This window comes from Centroberyx gerrardi, chromosome 9 (genome assembly GCF_048128805.1).
Source record: "Centroberyx gerrardi isolate f3 chromosome 9, fCenGer3.hap1.cur.20231027, whole genome shotgun sequence".
In the NCBI taxonomy this organism is placed as follows: Eukaryota; Metazoa; Chordata; class Actinopteri; order Beryciformes; family Berycidae; genus Centroberyx; species Centroberyx gerrardi.
The window spans coordinates 20,571,486-20,590,960 of NC_136005.1; the positions used below are offsets into that span (position 1 = coordinate 20,571,486).

A 19,475-nucleotide genomic window follows, 5' to 3' on the forward strand; every position below is an offset into this window, starting at 1 on the left:
CGGCTCTCCTCCGCGCGTAACGTAGAAGTCTTGCTTGGTCACCGGCTGACAGAGAGGCATATCCGTCAAACTTCATATTGGCGAATATAAGCATCTTGTTTTATGGATTTTTGCCAGCGTGAGGAGTTGTATAACAAGGAAATCACCTCTTTCGAAAAAGGAGACAATTCATTTAATTTCTTGGAATTTGTTTTATTTTATTTTTTTTGCGTATTTTCCTTGAAACCTAATAATATTGCAAAACAGTATGATCATCTCTACAACTTGGTTGAAATGGATGGCCACGATATTTCACTTCTGGCTGTTGTTGCAGTTGGCGGTGTGGGAAACGGTGAGTGAACAGACAGGAACAATTGAACGTTGACTCCGTTCACATGAGATTTGTTAGGTGTAGACAAGAAAAACCTTTCTTGAGACTGTGGATAGATAGTTTAAAAGAACTGTAAGAGAGAGAGAGAGAGAGAGAGAGAGAGAGAGAGAGAGAGAGAGAGAGAGAGAGAGAGAGAGAGAGATTTGCGCATTTGTGCCAAGTTATGAGGGTCTACTGTAGGCTATGTAAGATGGAAATGACTGAGGGTGGCCCAAGCTGGTGCTCCCTCCTAAAACCCCTATATTAGTAGATATTGCCCTGTGTGCTATTTGCAGAATGTGCAGATATTGCCCTAGGTGTCATCAGAGCTGAATCATGACTCATTTGGCATTGGTATTGAATGGTGTAAAATCTCAAGGGATCACGTGATTTTAATGCTGACTGGTCCATTTCCACCCCACTATTGCCTATGCGTCCCCCGTGACTCCATTAGGACAACCTCACTGTGGACACTTGTCTCACTTGACTCTGCTGCCTAAAGAGAAAGCATTAATATTTTCTTTTTCTTTTTCTTTTTTTTGATCATGCACAGCAGCTAACCTATTTTATATCTGAAACTAAAATGACACAGAAAATTCAGGGTGAAGAAGACGCCTATTTTATTCCATTTTATACTTATTTGAACTTTATATCTTTATGGACTTCATTTCATCATGCCTTTAACAGTGGCTCCTACTCTTCCCAGGCAGCGGTGGAAATAGATCCACATGGGGTTCTTCAGTGTCTAAATCAAATACGGAAGCTTCACTTGGCTGAAGTACTAAGACCTTTGGCTTCTGTGAGCCATGGCCTGCCTCATGAAGCTGCTAATGATGTTGTGTTGTCCCTTCCTTTATTAGCTGCTTCCACCAGGGATTTCGCTCCATTTCTGACTGGCATTAGTTGTAGTGCGTCTCTGGTCCTTTTTTCGCGTTCTCCCTTCTCATTATAGATTGCTGATATATTGATGACAGCAGGATGGGCATCTATAATGCCACTTATTGACCTGCCGGATTCAAGTGAATATGGCAGCAGTGAATTATTATGCACGTTCACAGTTGCCTTTACTCACTTTCTTGCTCTTTCTCACTGTCACTGTTGCCTTTTTCTCCCTCTGACCCCCCCCCCCCCCACACACACACACACACACATTTTAATGCACATTTTAATGACATCAAAGTCCTGGTGATTAGCTATACTTTGTATCACTCTGAAATGATGAAAAATGTATATGCAGTGAGCAAGGTGGGCTCGGGGCTATCAATGCCCTATGATAATGACCTGGTTAAGACAACGATTGAATTCAAATCAAATTGCGGCCACATAAACTGTTGCCATTTACGAGTGAGAGCGAAGCACCTTGCGAGAAACGATAATTGAGGGTCAAGCAAATGTCATTACTCACACTCTGCCCTTTAGAGGGTTAAAATAATTAAAGTGTATGCTCAAATGTCACTCATCCACCTCCTATACATACATATGCACGCCCATACACACACACACACACACACACACACGCACACACACACACACGCTCACACTTCTGGCAGAATTCTCTCCATTATTCTTGTTGGGTAAACATCCTGCATTATGAGGAGCTGCCAGGTTTTCCACTTATTCATATTTTTTCCACTAGATTTTCTGCACACCACCGATTTACGAAATTACGAATTTTTTTCTTTTTCACTGTGTTGCATTCATTGTTTATATCGGATCGGACACCATGCCGCTGATACGGATAAAGGCTGTCTTGCTTGTATGAAGGAGGCTGTTTCACTGCTGTCTTGTATCACTGGCAGACTGAACTGACAGATTTGCCTGCTGCTCTGTCTCAACTACACAGAAACATCTGTTGGTTGGTATAAACCATCCAAATGATTTTGGGGGATGTGAGGACCACCCAGTTTAATTATATTGTGATGCTGAATAAATTGAATTGAACTGGATAAAATGAGCAGGATATCTGACAGAGAAACCTCCGTCATCTTTCCTCTCCCTTTCAGAGTCTCGTCTGAGCGTATGACCCTGTGCTGTAGAGAATGTAAAAGACCGGGAGGGTTATTTAGCGAGAAGCCAGGATTTATAAGGTGTATTTTCTGAGCGCGTCCTTTTGAGGCAGTGAGATAAGACTGAGGAAGGGAGCGTAGGGAAACTGTGCACTTTATTTTATTAATTGATTTATTTGAACAAATCAAGCTTCTCCACACCTAGGAACTGGTTCATTGAAGGGGAAATGAAAAATGAAGGAAAAGCAAGATATTTGAATAGGCTGACACACATATACAGATACACATACAGTCACACACACACACACACACACACACACACCAAGACAGACTTGACAGCTGCAGTGCAGCGCACGGTGAGCTGTTCTCTGTAATTGGCCGGGAGGTTGTTCTGTCCAATAGGAGCAAACCTCTCCTGTCTCATGTTAATCCTGGGCACAGCAGCACTGTGAGTGGAGTGGAGGGGGTCAAAGGTCACACTCACCTGCAGTGTCACCATCTGTGAGACAGGCAGGATGTCTTGCCATGATGTATTACACACTCACAACCAAACACATGCCCTAGCAATCAGTGAGACTCCTCCAAACCAATTACAGGGCTTATTTCTCATTTGAAGGCATATAATAGGCTTGACACCCAGAATCAAATGCAATCAATTTTGTGACAGGATTGCACAAATCTAATGTAGTTGCAGCATGGAGATGCTGTTTAAATCTGTATTTTTTGGCATATGTACATTTACATATTTCACTCAAAATTATTATTGGCCTAGGTCACTTTTTCCAGCGCCGATATCTGTCCTCCTCCTCCTCACATACTTCACGAGGCGTGAAAGGGAGTGAAAGGCGCAGGAGCCTTGACAGTATATGTCAGGAGTTTAAGAGAAAGTCATCGAGCTCCCAGGTCTCATCTGTCAAGGGGGCTGATTACTGCACAGAGGTTCCTCACTGGAGGAGAACTGCTGCCATCCTCAGGGTTTTCACATCAGGTTCCACACGACGACCTGGGAAGGGGGTGGAGGGGGCCTTACGTCTTTCTTTCTTGAACTGAGTAATTTAGAATGAGGTAAGGGTACAAGTGAGGTAAGGGATACTGTAACTTTGGCTGCTAGATACAATTTGCGTCCTCCTCACTGTACTGCTGCTAATTGACGTCCCCACTCTTTGTGCTCTCTCTCTGCTCCTCAGACAGAAGCCATTCACCCAGACTGTGCCCTGGTACTGCAGCACATGAAGGCTCAAGAGGACTGCATCCAGATACAGGAGGACAACAACCACTCCAGCAGGACAGGTCTGTGTGGGCGTGTGTGACACATCCCTTAGGTGTTGTGTTGATTCATGCTTTACTTCATCTATTCACTTTATTTTGATTATTCCCTTTTATTCAATTAAAAGAAACTAGTTTGAACTCTCCCTCCTGTGATCCTTTTTGAATTACATGGGAAAGATTGTGTGTAACAATGTCTGAGTACATTTTTAGTGAGTAATTACTTTTACTCACTAGATTTTTTACACCAGTAATTAATTTTCCCCTTAGGTAAAATTTCAGCAAAGTAACAGTACTTATACCTCAGTTTTGCTTTAAGATATGCTTACATTATATATGTGCATATATTATAGTATGCAAGATTACCCATTAGCTCCAATTCAGATACCTATTTAACATATAGATTAAGACACATTTGTGCAAAACCCTGAAATTAAACCTCGCTACCCTGGTTGAAGGAAGCAACCATAGTCGGCCTACTGGATGCCTTCCTGTAGCTGATGATCGTCACTCTCTAATCAAAAGCATAGTGAACACAATTGTGGAGCCAAAATCATTGTCCCTCACTTGGCCAAGCAGCCAAAAACAATCAGCGGAACTAATCAGGTGTGTAGATGTCTGGATTAGAGGCACTTAGTCAACCTGGACTGCTCCCATTTCATCTCTTCTGCTTGGGAAGGCAGTGAGCCAGCTGAACCAGTGGAGATTCATTCATTATCACCCCCTCAATGCCCCAGATAAATCAGCCACTGGAACAGCCTGTCCTTCAGGAGGACCAAGCTGCATTTTCCATCTGAGACGCCGCTTTAAAGCAGGTAGATTACTAGAAATATGAAATCTCTTTGTTTTGAAGTGTTGTGAGTTATGAGACGGGGTCATTCCAGGCGGGTAGGCTCCACTCGCCTCGTTCTGTCTCTCTGTTCTGAGAAGGTTGTTATGAAAGGTAGAATGTCATCTGCTCGCCAGTGGGACTGCCAATGCAGCTGGTGTCGCTCAGAATTAATTGCATCATTTGTCACCCTTTCCTGTGATCGTCCAAAGCAAAGACGTGACAATTATCATTCGAAGCGGCAGGTATGAGCCTCCTCACGCACAGGCTAAAAGCTGACTGAGGTAGATGAGGCGTGGCTTCTCCACTCGGATTTTACAACACTGGACCGTCCAGAGGGAGACAGAGTCCCAGCTGCTCCTGCGTCCCCCAACTGCCTTCACTCAGCCCGCCGAACACAGACGCAAACAGACAGACACGGACGCACACATACACACACACACACACACACACACGCATACGACATGATAGCTCATCCAAAGGAGGCTGCTCAACGCTTAGCTGCAGAAAGCTGCCAGGGGAAAAAAGGTTCTGGAGAACTGGAATAGACGAACAAAAATGTCAAACACATTCCCTGGTTGTAAACCTACTGCTAATGAGCTTAAACCTCATGAATATTCCAGCCTGTTTAACCAGAACTGTCCTGAGGAGAAGGCTGAGGGCAGTGGGGATGAAATTCCCCTCAGTTCACTGACCACAGAGCAGTGGGAAATAGAGCTGAGAGCAGAAGCAAGAATAGAGAACAGAGACTAGAGGATAGAGAATAGAGAATAGAAGTGGTTGTGAAAGACAAAGTTGTGGGTTTCAGTATGAGGTCAAAAGGGGTCTCAGATGAACATCATGTCATCATTTTAATCAGGTGACTAATTCATCATGATACATCAGGAGTGAAAGGGCTTATCAGATGTGACTAAAAAAGGGAGGAACAGATGGTTAAGATAGGGAGAGGTGGTAAAGGGCAATAAGGTTGATGAAATAGTCATTAGAGAGAATGATAGCATTTAGGAAATTCTAGGGCTTGATAGTGGCAGTGTTGAAATAAAGTGATGTCAGTGTTGCTATGTAGTATTGCATTGTACCTGGTAACTGTGGCTGCTGTGGGTGAAAAGGTGACAGGTAGACACACACTCACACACTTTGTCTTCCTCTCACTTTCCCACACCCCTTTCTCTCTCTCTCTCCGAGTAATTAACGCATGTCCAGCGGAGGGAAAGAGGGCAGATGTCTTGTCCGCACCAGATTAATTACCTTCACACCTCCAATACCACAGGAAACACGATCAGAGAGAGGAAATGAGGAAAAAGGAGCAAATAGAGAAAGAGAGTTAACAAAGTCTTGTCCATTCTCGAAGGATACTTGAAATTAGATTCACATTGAGCAATAGCCAGCCTCACGAATTTGTGTGTGCATGTGTGTGTGTGTGAGAGAGAGACAGAGAGAGGGAGGAAGCGTGTGTGTGTGTGTGTGTGTGTGTGTGTGTCTGCCCATTTAAACATGGCTTTCACGCTCCACTCTTGGCATTTCCATGGATCACTGCACACCATGACTCTCTTGCCCTCTCTGTCTCTACGTGGTCACTCACTATTGTCATTATCATAACCAATTACACAGACTGAATACCAGAGAACAAAATGAAATTGAGAATTATTACATTTGTGTGTGTGTTTGTGTGTGTGTGCATGCATGTTAGCATATTGTGAGTGATGTGCGGGTTGGACTTGGACAACGCTGTCAGCCTAGACAGTAGCCAGGTGTTTAGTGACTTATCCAACAGATGCAATTTTTTTGTTATTTTGTTATATGGTTATCTGTGTGACTTTAACATGTTGGGTCAGTGGAAACTAGCTAGTTTTCCTTGGTTTAGGCATTGGGCAGTAGGAGGTTATAGAGTTCTGGGTGGGGAGATGGGGGATTGTGGGTGGAAAGGAAAATAGGAAGAGAGATTAGTCTAAATACAACAAAAAACAAATTGTAATGGTTCCATGATTATATCACTCAGTTAAACTATAAGGGCTGTCCTGACTTTTTGGACATAAAGCAATTCACAACACTTGACCGTTTTCATATCCTCCCCTCTCTCTCTCTCCTCTATCTTCCTTCTTTCCATTTCTCCTTCCAACGCTGCTTCTCCCTCTCTATCTTAGATCACATAACATTGTTTATTGAAGGGAGGATATTGTATATCCCGGCTGAGCCTTTTCAGCTGCAATATTGTTAACAATGTTACTGCAGAACCAATGGATATCTGTACATGAAAAACAGGGGACAAATGGGGCCATCAAAACACTGAAAACCAAAGTCTGAGGGGTAGAGCTGTAGCCAGAGGAGGAGTGAGAGATGGAGGGATGGAGGTAAGAACACAGGGCGTATACCCAGCACCTTTGGTCAATCTAATTCTACTTCCTCACAAACCACATCATGTCTGCACCAGAAATGACAAACCTTGCCCCGTCACTTGTACTTAATATGTATTATAGGTCACAAAAAGGTCAAAGGGGTGCATGCTTGTGTAACTTCATGCTGTTGTGAAGCACCAAGACAAAGAAAGACTTACCGCTGAAACCAAACAGGAAGGTATGGCTCTGTACCTGAGGCTATATATGCCTGTGTGTGTGTTTGTGTGTGTGTGTCCTAATACATGTAGGCACTTACAAATGTGAGTGTGTGTGTCCTGCATTCTGCACATGATGTGATGTTCATTCATGCATGGGTGGGCCTAACAATTCTGCTGAAGGACATCACGAAACACCCAATCCACTTAATCTTAACGGGATAACTGAGACCCTGGAGACGGGATGCATTGAAATTCTGAATATCGAGAGCGCGAGCATGAAAAACAAGGCTTTGTGTTCAAGATGCTGGGTCTGTTGATGGGATAAAAACCAAGGAGAACCTCTCAGACCCAGGCGTTATTAGCTGATGAAGCCTGTAGATGAGAAGAAAGAGAAAGTGAGAGCGCATCATTCATCCAATACATTATCCAATACAATATAATATATTAATCCTCTCAAACTGCCAGAGAGCAATGCTTTAATTAGCACCTAATGAAGGTACTTACTGTGGCCACCAGTGGAGCTCCTTTCAGACGCTACGACTCAAACAATAACACTGTGCCCTTTCATGGTGCTGCAGTCTGTATACAAACAAGAGTAGCTCTTCATTAGCTGGAGAGCCATCAGGACATTCTAAATAGCAGGCTAATTGCGTGCCATATTCAATCGATGCAACAGAAGAAAATGCCATCTGCAGCTCAGTGTTATTGTACAATAGGCATGACACATGGCGAAAATAAAAAGTCACATTTATCCAGGGAGATGTTTGCCGCATCACAACTTTGGTGGGAGAACCTCCAGCATTAGCCAAAAGCTGTGTTTTATTATGAATGAGAAGTGGCGTGTCTGCCCGCGCTGCTGTTTTAATTGACGCCGGGTCGAGCTCTCTTTGATGTATCGGGCGTTGTGGCGGCGGAGAGAGATGGGCTTCTCATTACTGCTCTCTCTCCCACACCTCCCTTCATTTGGAGCGACGGAGGCCGCGGGGAGAGCTTGTCAGCCGTGCGAGGGGGAATAACACGGTGCAGAGACGGAGCGTGGGCAGAGAGCAGGGCTGAAGACATCACCAAATCAAACGCCCCTCACATTCCCAGACCGGGGGAAACCCCCATAAAAATTACATCTGACTCCATTTGAAGGCTGGCTTTCTACTGCTCAAATGATTTTGCTTTATAGGTGTGTGAACTGCTGCTTAACATTAGCAGGTACCATAAAGAGGACGTTCAAGGTCGTACAAGTGGATAGAATGAAAAGTGTGCTGAAAGAGATGTAAAAAGAGCGAGGGAGAGGAAGGAGACAGAAAAGAATCAGTGTTAATTTATATTTGGAATGTCTAGACTTTGAGGTTATTTCGCACACGGCTCTTTGTCTACTTAATAAGAATTACATCAGAACTGAGCAAATATTCTTTGTTCTTTATTCTCAAAGAAGAGAAATTGATTTAACTGATGTTCTTCCATAACCTTCAGCCTAGATGTAATGAGTCAGTATCCATAATGTAATGGTGTACATGCATGCAACGTGCGTCTGTGTGCGTGTGTGTGTGTGTGTGTGTGTGTGTGTGTTGACTGTCCGTCTTTCTGAGTTCAAAGTAATGGGAATACATATATGCTTATGTATGCAAAATATGTGTATGTTATATGTAAAAATTATTATCAACTTTATACACACACCACCATTGAGCTCTCAATAAGAGCAGTGTCCACATCTTCCCGTGTTACTCGTGTATGTATCAGTTAATCAATTGCCCAGCAAACAAGCCCCGGCGGGGCCACTATGGGGTTTTTGTGGGCAGTGTGGGCTGGGGCAAACCCACTCTAATCCCACAAGGGCCCACCGTGGTTTTGCCCATGCAGGGCCCACAGTCTTTTCCCACCTATGGGCCCCATATGGGTTTTTTGTGGGCTGCCCACACTTGGGCAAGCCCACAGAAAGCCCATTTGGGCCCCAAACGTTGGGGCCCACACGTGGCTATATGGCTGATATGGGCCCACTGTGGGCAGCCCACAAGTGGCCAAATTTTCATCCCACAGTAGCCCCACATTGGCCCCAAAAGGGCTTGTTTGCTGGGTGGTTGCTACTGAAACACACACACACACACACACACACACGAGAGGTAATGAAGGCAATACTGAACTTGAGTCTGAACTTGAAAATCTCTCTTCATGTCTGCATTACCTTTCAGTCTCTCCTCCAATTCACTTCGCTCCCCTTCAGCCCAAGAGAGGATGAAAGGAGGAATATAACACTTAGGTTTACCAGTTAACTGTATTGCTATGTTTCACATGAATTTGCACTGTTTTCACTCATTTATTAATGTGGTTGAATAATTGTCTGATGCTTTGTTTTGACTGATCTTTACACTTTATCACTGGTTGTATTGCAGTATAATGATTCACCCTTCCTATTACCATAAGGCTCTCATTTGTACAATAAGGTATATGCTCATCTGTCCTCCAAATGCACCACATGTGTCTGACCATATTTGATATTGTTTCCTCAACCAGTTGGCCCCTCTACATTTACTGTGAACTCATCAGTCAAACTACTATTTTTGACTGCGTGAAGTGACACAGTGTGTTACCATGTTGTCTTCCTGTCCCAGGGTGTCCAACGGTGTGGGACGACATTCGCTGCTGGTACCGTGCTGAGGTGGGACAGGTGGTCAGCGTCTCCTGTGCTAATGTCTCCCAGCTGTTCGCTAACAACCAAGGTAACTCACTTCAACTCACCTTTGACCTCAGGCTCACAGGCCGTCGGCGTGATACATTTGTAACATTTTGACTCAATGTAGATAAACAATTTTGCCAACAATCATGCTGCACAGCCTATTTTTTTCATCCTCCTTTAGTGCCTGTACTGTATTTCCCTCATTGATGTTGACCCATTTGTCAATCAATAACCTGGCTTAAGGCAATATTGTCTGTTAGCATGGGGTTTGTGAAGCTAGATCTAAGCCTATGATTTCTCAGTTGACTTTTCAAATGCCCAAGTTTTGTATGTATCAAAAATGGGCAGATTATGCTCTGCTTTTGCATGCACAAACACTGCACTTTAGCCCGCTGCATCTATCTTTTAGTTTATAGCACAGCAAAGTAGCCAGGTTATATATAGCTATCTCTTGGGACCAGTGTTATGATTTCACAGTGTGGTTTATGGAGGCTAGACTTATTCTACACAGAGGATCTCATGGATTCCTCCCCCTGTGTCTCTGTCATGGACTTGGCTGTAGAAAGCAATGCACTCCCGACTGTTTACACGACCCCACCTTCTCCCAGCCCCTGTCTCGTCCAGCTGGCTTGCCTAAAGGAAACAAATACGCTTATAACCTCTCATGCATCATAAAATGGTTGACTTGAGATAAAGGATGACTGACAATTGAGGATGTAGAAATGTGTGTGTGTGTGTGTGTGTCTGGGTGTATGGGAGAGTGTCTTTGTGAATTACTCGAAACTGCTTGAATGACAAAATCTCCATGGTGTCACAAACAGACACACTGAACATACTGTATGTGGGATATTGGGTGTGGGAATGATCCACTCGCTGATTTTCAATGGCAGTAAGATTGATAGAGAGTGCAACAGAGAGCAACAGAGAGTGGAGAAGAACAAAAAAAAAAACAAACACATGAAGAGTTTCTCAGCGAAAGTTGAGCTTCTACTTGTGTGTGGAGGGAAGAGGAGGAGGCGGAGGTTGCTGTTAATGACCTCATAACTCTAAGTTTTAGTGGGTTCCTGGACCCCCCGGATTCCCTCCCCCACAGACACCAGACGGAGATAAACACCGTAGCTCTGCGGCTAGGTTCAGTCTATCCAATGGAAGGCCACGGGCAGAGAAAATAATGAATTATTGGAAAATCAAAGAGTTCACTGCGAGAGCCAAGAGCATGAGGAAGGAATTGGCGCTGCTCGTTAGGCATGGTGGTATGAGCACTAGCGCCCTCCCTGGAGCCTTAGCCTTAGCCCTCCATTCACAGGCAACCATTCACCCACCGACGCCATGGCTGCTGGGCTGCAGGCTTTACATGCCACATTATACTGAGGCTAATGCAGGGAAAGAACTCTGGCGGCTAGATATCAGTAAAACCGCCCACGACTCAAACCCCCACATTCTCCTTGGCTATGCCGAGGAGATGGACAGGCATATTCATATCCGTGGAGCCGAGTTCTATTATTACAGTTCACTGTAAACTTCTTATCCTCCCTATCGCGTATACACACACTGTACACAAACACACACACACACACACACACACACACACACACACACGGAGTGAACCTGGTGACCTTCTCCGCGTCATGACTGTCGTAGAGCTCGGTGAGCGAGCTCCGTCATCCTACTGCAGGCCATGGTGGGAGAACATGGCTGCAGTCTCCGCATTCCCCTCATTCGTATTCATCATTTACAGCCCTTCTAGTCATCAGACTATTCTGAGACTGACCTAGAACTTTTAGTGAAGTGAACAAAGCAAGGATTTCTCACAGCAAATCTCATAGTTTTGCCACGGTTTGGGATACAGTAGGTGCAGTAAGTACAGTGTGTGCTAGAGTGAAAATGTACTTGCACACATACATCACTTGTATCACTTGGTGGGGGGCAAGGCTATCATTATGCATGTATGTTTGTGTGTGTGTGTGTGTTTGTGTGTGTGTGTGTGAGTGCGTATGTGGATATGAGTTTCCATGTGCTATGCAGTCATCTGCCCTCCAGAGGATAATGGGAGGTGCAGTTCCTTATCTCTTACCACCCATCTTATTAACAGGCAGATGGAATTATGGTCCGGCCCATTAAATCCTAATGAAGAGAGCAGCGGGTTATTTCTCCTCTGAGACACTACCTCCTCATCCATCATAACATCAGGATGTCTCTGTGTTCATGCGTATATGTTTACGCTTGTATTTGCAGAGAGAGAGGAGGGGAGGGGGGGAAGGAGAGAGAGATTGGTATGTGATTTTAACTAATGTTATTCATCAATGTCCTAGTAAAACTAATAGACTCCATCCCCAGGAAACTGCTTGTTCATGGTGGAGCCATCTTATTCATGAATCAGAACGAATGGCAACAAATTTAACAGTAATGAGCCATATGTGCACATGATGTGGGAGCGCGTCATACTGCCTCTTGTTGATAAGATGTGAAATATGAAATTGCAGCATGTAAGTATTGGTTTATAAATTCACCATAAACTGCTACTCTTACAGAATTGAGGCTAATAAATACAATAGTATTGCAATGTTGTATTTTGTCTGATGATTATTGTAACAGTGGAAATCTATCAATGAAGGGCTTGTACCATTGAATAAATCCTATCTAAAATAGGAAGAGGAATATACAGTATATATATATTTTTTTCTTCTATCTTTCTCTTTCTTTTTTTAATTGGTTAATTAATCAAATACTCTGCCACACTGACCATCATTGACCTCCATCTTCCTTTGCCTTTTTATACTGTATCTATCCTCCCTCCAGTGAAGAGAAGGGACATTGAAAGCATGCAGTTTCATCTTTGTCTTTCCGTTTTCATTTCCTTGCCAACTGGCTGAAGTCCCTCCATTGTTGCCCTATCTCAGTACGCAAACCTCCCCCATATATTTCAGATACTTGTCTGTTATCTTCCTGTGTTCCTTCCTCAGTCACTTATTTGGTCTGCCACTACCCCGCCTTTAAGTTTTTTTGGTTCAGATTTTATTTCCGCATATGCCTCCCAGTTGTATTTTTGCACTTGTATCCTCATATAGATCCTGGGATCTCCTGGGATACTTGTTGTTGGGGACTTCTATTCCTCCCACTGAGAGGTTGATGTGTTTCCTAGGTTACATCTACAGGAACTGTACTGAGCGCGGCTGGTCAGAGCTCTACCCCACCTATGAGGAGGCCTGCGAGTTCGCCGAGGACACGGAGACAGAACCGGAGGTAGACGTATTTTATTTGTTTGTATTTAATTTATCATTTCTATGTGCCACCATGCAGCTGACCATACACTGTCTGTCAGTCCATTCACTGTATTTCACTTGTTTTTGCTCCTTCCTCGTTCGGACGTTCTCTCTGTCTGGCTGCCCTTGCAAATGTCACTGGACCAGTGAGCGGCTGTTGTTGTTGTTAACAGGTCGAAGCTGCCAAACCATATTCCTATCAGTCCCAGCATCACTCCAGGCGGATATTTGAGGACCCATCAGACAAAGCCTGTTTCACTGCTGCAGGCCAGTCGCACCACTGGGCTGGCTTGTGTGAGAGCAGACAGGAGTACGCTCATTTAGTCAATATGAGTTAGAGAGAAAGGAGCGAAAAGAAGAATATGACCGATACACAGAGAGGCAGAAAGAATGTCCCTTTGTCCTGCCTTGCACAACACCTCTCCTGCTATTTTATTATGCCATTACTTTGTGCGTGTGTGTCTACAGTATGTGTGTATGTGTGCTTGCATGCATTGTTGTTGTTCTCTCTCAAACACGCTAAAAGTCTTCTGCCAAGTGTCGACCCCATTTCCATGCACAAAATGCTTGTGCAGGATTGGCACTTTTTCACAAGTAACTGCATTAGCACCAGCACAAATACAGCCGTGAGTGTGCTAATTAACCACTTTGTCTCCCACCAGACAGAAATAAAACAGCAGCTCCTGACTGCCAATATCCAACTTGTGCACCATTTCCTTTGATTTTAATTAACATTTAATTGATAGGGTGAGGTGAAGAGTGTGAGCATGCAGTGAGGTAAGTGTTAGTTCTTGTTATTAGAGCCTAAAAGTGGTTTAAAGCCCTTCTTTCTTTCTTTTTTTTTTCATTTCAGACGACATACTTCTCCAACTTCAAACAGGTGTACACCGCTGGCTACGCCACCTCCCTCATCTCTCTCATATCTGCCATTTTTGTCTTCACTGTGTTCAGGTAACACTGTTTTTTTTACTTACACAAAGAACCTGTCTATAAGAAGGTCAATTCTCCAGAACTGATCCCACCACCATCATTTCTAACTACTAGAATATAAAAAAGAGGTCTTTGGAAAATATTCACAAATATCTCAAATGGGTTTCATGGTGCATTCCATTACACTCAGAACCGTAGAAAAACGACTTCCAACACGGAAAAGTGCAACAGAACGGTCATTCAAGTCGGAATTCCCAGTCAGAAATTCGGGCAAGATTCATTCCGCCCGAGTTCTCCGACATAAACAAAGCTGACGTCACAGCATCAATTTGTACTTAATAAAACTTGATTTTACTTGATATGTAGTTTTTGTGTTAGGAAAACGTGTTGTAACAACTTTGTAGTTTCAATTTGAAACATAATTCAGTGACTTGTGCTTCGTTAGAAGTCTTTGCTGTATGAACTAGCCTGCTAACGTTACTAGAGCTGTCAGATAGCTACCGTTAACATTAATGGGCAAAGGCTGTTGCGTCCATGTTTTCCCGAGAAGACTCACTGGAACGCAATTAGATCGGAAGTCAGTAATTCCAACTTGGAACTATTGACTTCTGACTTCCAATGGAATGCACCATAAGACACGGTACTCTCCTTTCAGGAAATGACATCACTCAGGCAGGAAGTGTTTCTCTGCCCTACAGGAAGTTCCACTGCACCAGGAACTACATCCACATCAACCTGTTCTCCTCCTTCATCTTGAGAGCCAGCGCCGTCTTCATTAAAGATGGGGTGCTCTTCTCTGACGAGAACCTGGACCACTGCTTCATGTCTACTGTGAGTGTGAGAACGTGCAGCTCCATTAGGCCTACTTACCATGACAGATTTATATATATAACTCATGTCTAGCTGCTATATGTGCAAACCGTACACTTTGAAACTGAGAGCTAAGTTACACACAGGCAGTCAGGGGAGAGATTACCTGCAGTGCATTTTTTCGGACACGAATCTCAGCAGCTCAGAAGGGCTTATTAATGTCGAGAGCAGAAAGTCTGATTGAAGCGCTGAAAGTGAATGAGCCGAGCCTGCGAGAGCATTAATGATGAGTGTCTCTCCTCCTATATTTTTCCACTGATAGGGCTGCTCGGAGTGAAGCCAAGTGTCCCTGTTGTGAGGCTGCGAGTGGACGAGCATCAGCACATCACTGTGACTCATTAGGGAGGATGTGAGACAGAAGGTGAAAAGGGCCATACAGTCAGACAGAGAGAGAGAGAGAGAGAGAGAGAGAGAGAGAGATCTCTTGCGTTCTGTCAGAGCCACAAACCTCTTTCGAGAGTAAATCCTGCTCGTTGAGGCCAGATAGAGGGATAAGAGAGGGAAACATAAAGTAAGAAGAAGGCAACAGACTTCGGATGGATTGGTGGGGTGTGTGTGTGTGTGTGTGTGTGTGTGTGTGTGTGTGTGTGTGTGTGTGTGTGTGTCGGGGGGATAGGGTTAATGAGAGAGTGAAAGGGCTTCTCCGGTGGTCGCGAAGCCTTTTCTGTGAGAGCTTTAGAACGGCCACCCTGGCCTCACACAGACGCAGTGGCTTCGACCTTGATTGTGTGTGTGTAATTATAATTCTCATACAGACACGCACACACACACGCACACACTCAATCAGTATCTCACCAAGCAGAGAATTTAAGCCCTTCATATGAAAGGTGACAAATTAATATCAGGCGTCCGCTATTATCATCTGTGCCTCCGAACGTATCATCGTTACAGAACTCTCCATGACTCACAAATTGATGGGAAAGGTCATTACCATTACGAGCGCTCGGGCTAAATGAGATCCGCAGACTAATCTGACCGTCGCGGCTATTGTTGTTTTGTCCTGCAGACATCCTGCAAATCAGCAGTGGCGTTCTTCCAGTTCAGCATCCTGGCCAACTACTTCTGGCTGCTGGTGGAGGGCATGTACCTGCAGACCCTGCTGGCTCTCACCTTCGTCTCCCAGAAGAAATACTTCTGGTGGTACATACTCATCGGCTGGGGTGGGTGACCCCGCTATTCAGGAAACCAGGGCTTCCTGAACCGCTCTTCCTCTTTTTCTTGTCTGTTTCTGTTTCAGTTCAGGATCTCCCTGTTCTCTCTCTCTCTCTCTCTCTCTCTCTCTCTCTCTCTCTCTCTCTCTCTCTCTCTCTCTGTCTAGACCTCTTCTTTGTCTCTTAGCTAATGGCCATGTCACTCTGTTTGTGCCTCCCAGGTCTCCCAACTACAATCATAATGGCGTGGGTCCTGACTCGAAACTTCTACGATAACAAGGGGTGAGGATTAATGAAACTGCTGCATTCCTTATAAGAAACTTTGAAGATAGACAAATAAATGTACTCACCTTACCTCCCAGTGAGGTCCAGTTTCATTATGTCCCTGATAGAAACTTCATACTTACACCACAGGTTCCCAGATGATCTGATTAGATTTTGAAGCACCTTGCTGAATAAATTTGCAATGAGGAAAAACTGATTTTCTTGAAACTCCTCTAACTCCTTAATACATTAAGATATGGAGTTCATATTAATGCCGCCCATTTGTTATGTGAAGACAAGTACGTTGACATACATACAGTAGAAAATTTTGCCAATTGATGCATTAATTAGCTTAATTAATGACCTCATTATCATAACTGCTTACCGTATGTTTAGTTTATCAGGCTGATTATGGTGGGACATTAGGCAGCTCAAGTGCCTCTTGTTTTATGGTTGTAACTAGACACAATGCATGAGAAGATCTATTGTGTTCATTGGATCTGTGTAATTTCTGTTTCCATGCTTCTGTGTGTATGTGTGTGTATGCGCGCGCATGTGTCTATGTGTGTCTTTGTTGTCTGTGTGTGCTCGTCCAGCAATTATCTTCACAACTGTTCAAGATACAGCCATGAAACAAAAACCAGAGTCCTCAAAAGGGCCGGGGGAAAAAAGATAATCCATGTCTTTGACTTAGAAAGGAGCAGCTTACAAGGATTTGCATGATAATATTTAGCACACTGTACTGGCTGTGGACAGTGAACAGTCGTATGTTACAAAGCCTTAGTCTTTGTCGGGGATGTACAATGTTGCAGTCCTCCTCTTGTTTGTCTTATTATTGTCTCTTGTCTGTCTCAGCTGCTGGGATGACACAGATGTGGCCTTCATCTGGTGGATCATTAAAGGGCCAATAACTGCATCACTACTGGTGAGTAGCCTAGAGAACCATTATAGTGGTACCTATAGAGCTGAGCGAACAGGGAACTCGGCTGATGTGTGGATGGTCATCAAGCTTGTTGGCCGAGAAAAGTTTGCCACAGCTGAACTTGGCCATCAACAGCCAATCAGAATTTCCTACCGATGTGATTTTGTTCCACGAACAATAGCTCTGCCTGGCAAGTGCAGAATGGACGCTAAGTTGATTACATCTATTCAAAGCTTCCCAATTCCCTACAACTTATTTTGAAAGACTAGAGGAATGATCGACTCAAAAACAAAAACTTAGAGAATGGATGCATCCACTGTTGCGGTCGATGGTAAGTTTTGAAGTCATGTTATTGAGGTTTTTTTTAAATTGTTTATTTTTGATTAATGCTAATGAATTAGTGCTTGCGTTAACTCATTAAAACAATGTAACATCATGAAAGACAATGTCAAAGCCGTGAAAAATACATGATTTGACTGTTCAAAACTTTCTAGCTGCACAAGACCACAAGCCTTGCACCTCCCGCAGTCTGTCAGAACCGAACATCAACAAAGTCGCCCACAGTGTGAATGCGGGGTTAGGCAGTTATTCTGTGTTCTTTTTGAATGATGTAAATCAAACCTTATGTATCTCAAAAGCCAGAACATTTTTTGCACCTTCAGGAGAATAATTTGAATATTCTAAAACAAATCTTCACAGGTATGATGCATCAATGCAGCAGCAGTGCAACATCCAATTAGAATAAATAAATAAATAAATCTTGGCTACATCTGTACAAATACCATGGTGCCTTGCTCACAGTTCGCTTGATGCCTCTCCATTTGTGACATATAGGTGAACTTCATCATCTTTATCAATGTGATCCGCATTCTGGTCCAGAAGCTGAAGTCTCCTGGTGTCGGCGGCAATGACACCAGCCACTTCATGTAAGACACACACACACACACACACACACACACACACACACACACACATATATGTAATGAATTATAATTCAATGCACAAGAATAGAGTGTAAAAATAGTGAGAAGAGATGGCTTTGTTTCCATCTGGGGGAATTCTCTAGCCTTTTGCCCAGTGAGTGAATGAGTGAGCTTCAGATCACAGGCCATTGGCTGGTTGCACACACACACACACACACACACACACACACACACACACACACAGTCATTGTGTTTCTTTTCTATGGTGTGTGTGCAGGAGACTGGCCAAATCCACTCTGTTCCTTATCCCTCTGTTTGGGATGCACTATATGGTGTTTGCCTTCCTGCCAGAAAACACAGGAGCAGAGGCTCGCATCTTCATAGAGCTTGGCCTGGGATCCTTCCAGGTATGTGTGATGTGAGGTGTGTGATGGAGTCAAGTTCAACTTTATTAGCCATTTGTATGAATGGAGATATGTAGAGTTGGAATTTTGGGGAGTGTAATGTACAAAGATAACAATCACATACTGTAACATACAACACGGAGACAAATGGAATAAAAGAAGTAAAAAAAAAACAGAAGTGTAAAACAAGTGTAATTAAAATAGAGCTGCCATGAAAATATAAAGTGCCAGTTCCCTTTATATAAGCATGCTCAGGATGCACACCACAGTTTTGGATAATATGTTTCTGTTCCCTAGGGATTTGTTGTGGCCCTGCTCTACTGTTTCCTGAATGGAGAGGTAAGCAAAGCATCCTTCCGCATGTCATCATGCTGTCATTATGAAGACGCAGTTAAAATTAGCTATGGAGTGCAAAGTTCATGCTACTTCATTATTACTGTGTAATATACTTGAACTCTAGTAACTATTAATCTTAGAGTGAAGACGAGGAAGAAGGGAAACGTGTGTGTTTGTGTTTTGTGTTTTAATCATCGTCGGTGTGTGTGCGTGTGTGTGTGTGTGGGGGTGTGTGTGCGTGTGTGTTCAGGTGCAGACAGAACTGAAGAAGAGGTTTTGGAAGTGGCAGACCCAGAGCTATCTGAGCTACAGCAAAAGGCGGCGTACTTTGTTCATTGAGAGCAGCACTGTCACTCAGATATCCGTCCTGGACAAGTCCAGCCCCAAAGAGCAGCCGGGCTCGGAAACACACATGCTCACACACACCGTCACACCCAGTACTGTCTCATCTGTCTGAGAAACAGCCAACAGCCAACAAATCCTTTTTTCTTGTCCTTCTGGTTATCATTACAACACTTCTGCTTGCTATTTTGATGACCTTCTGAGCAAGTGACCAAACCATAGACCCTTGAATGTCTGAGATATCTTTTACTGCAGGTGGTACAATATTTCTGCAGAATCCTACAAGATCTGCCAAATTTACTACAGTGTTACCCAGTACAGTATACATTTTATCAATCCTCATCATCACACATCATTTCCATGAAAACTCTCCCCCATGGCATTGATTATTCTGTGTA

General features: G+C 43.7%; 1 protein-coding gene across 1 annotated transcript; it reads left to right on the top strand.

Moving 5' to 3' along the window:
• Window positions 1–225: 225 nt before the first annotated feature.
• ghrhrb (growth hormone releasing hormone receptor b) lies at window positions 226–19,271 on the top strand. The gene is made up of 13 exons (XM_071918414.1): window positions 226–331; window positions 3,543–3,645; window positions 9,608–9,715; window positions 12,815–12,915; window positions 13,789–13,886; window positions 14,564–14,696; window positions 15,742–15,895; window positions 16,108–16,168; window positions 17,006–17,075; window positions 17,907–17,998; window positions 18,273–18,402; window positions 18,697–18,738; window positions 18,986–19,271. Exons 1-13 carry the CDS (start codon window positions 248–250, stop codon window positions 19,190–19,192), a joined length of 1,383 nt encoding a protein of 460 aa, XP_071774515.1. The 5' UTR covers window positions 226–247; the 3' UTR covers window positions 19,193–19,271.
• Window positions 19,272–19,475: the final 204 nt, after the last annotated feature.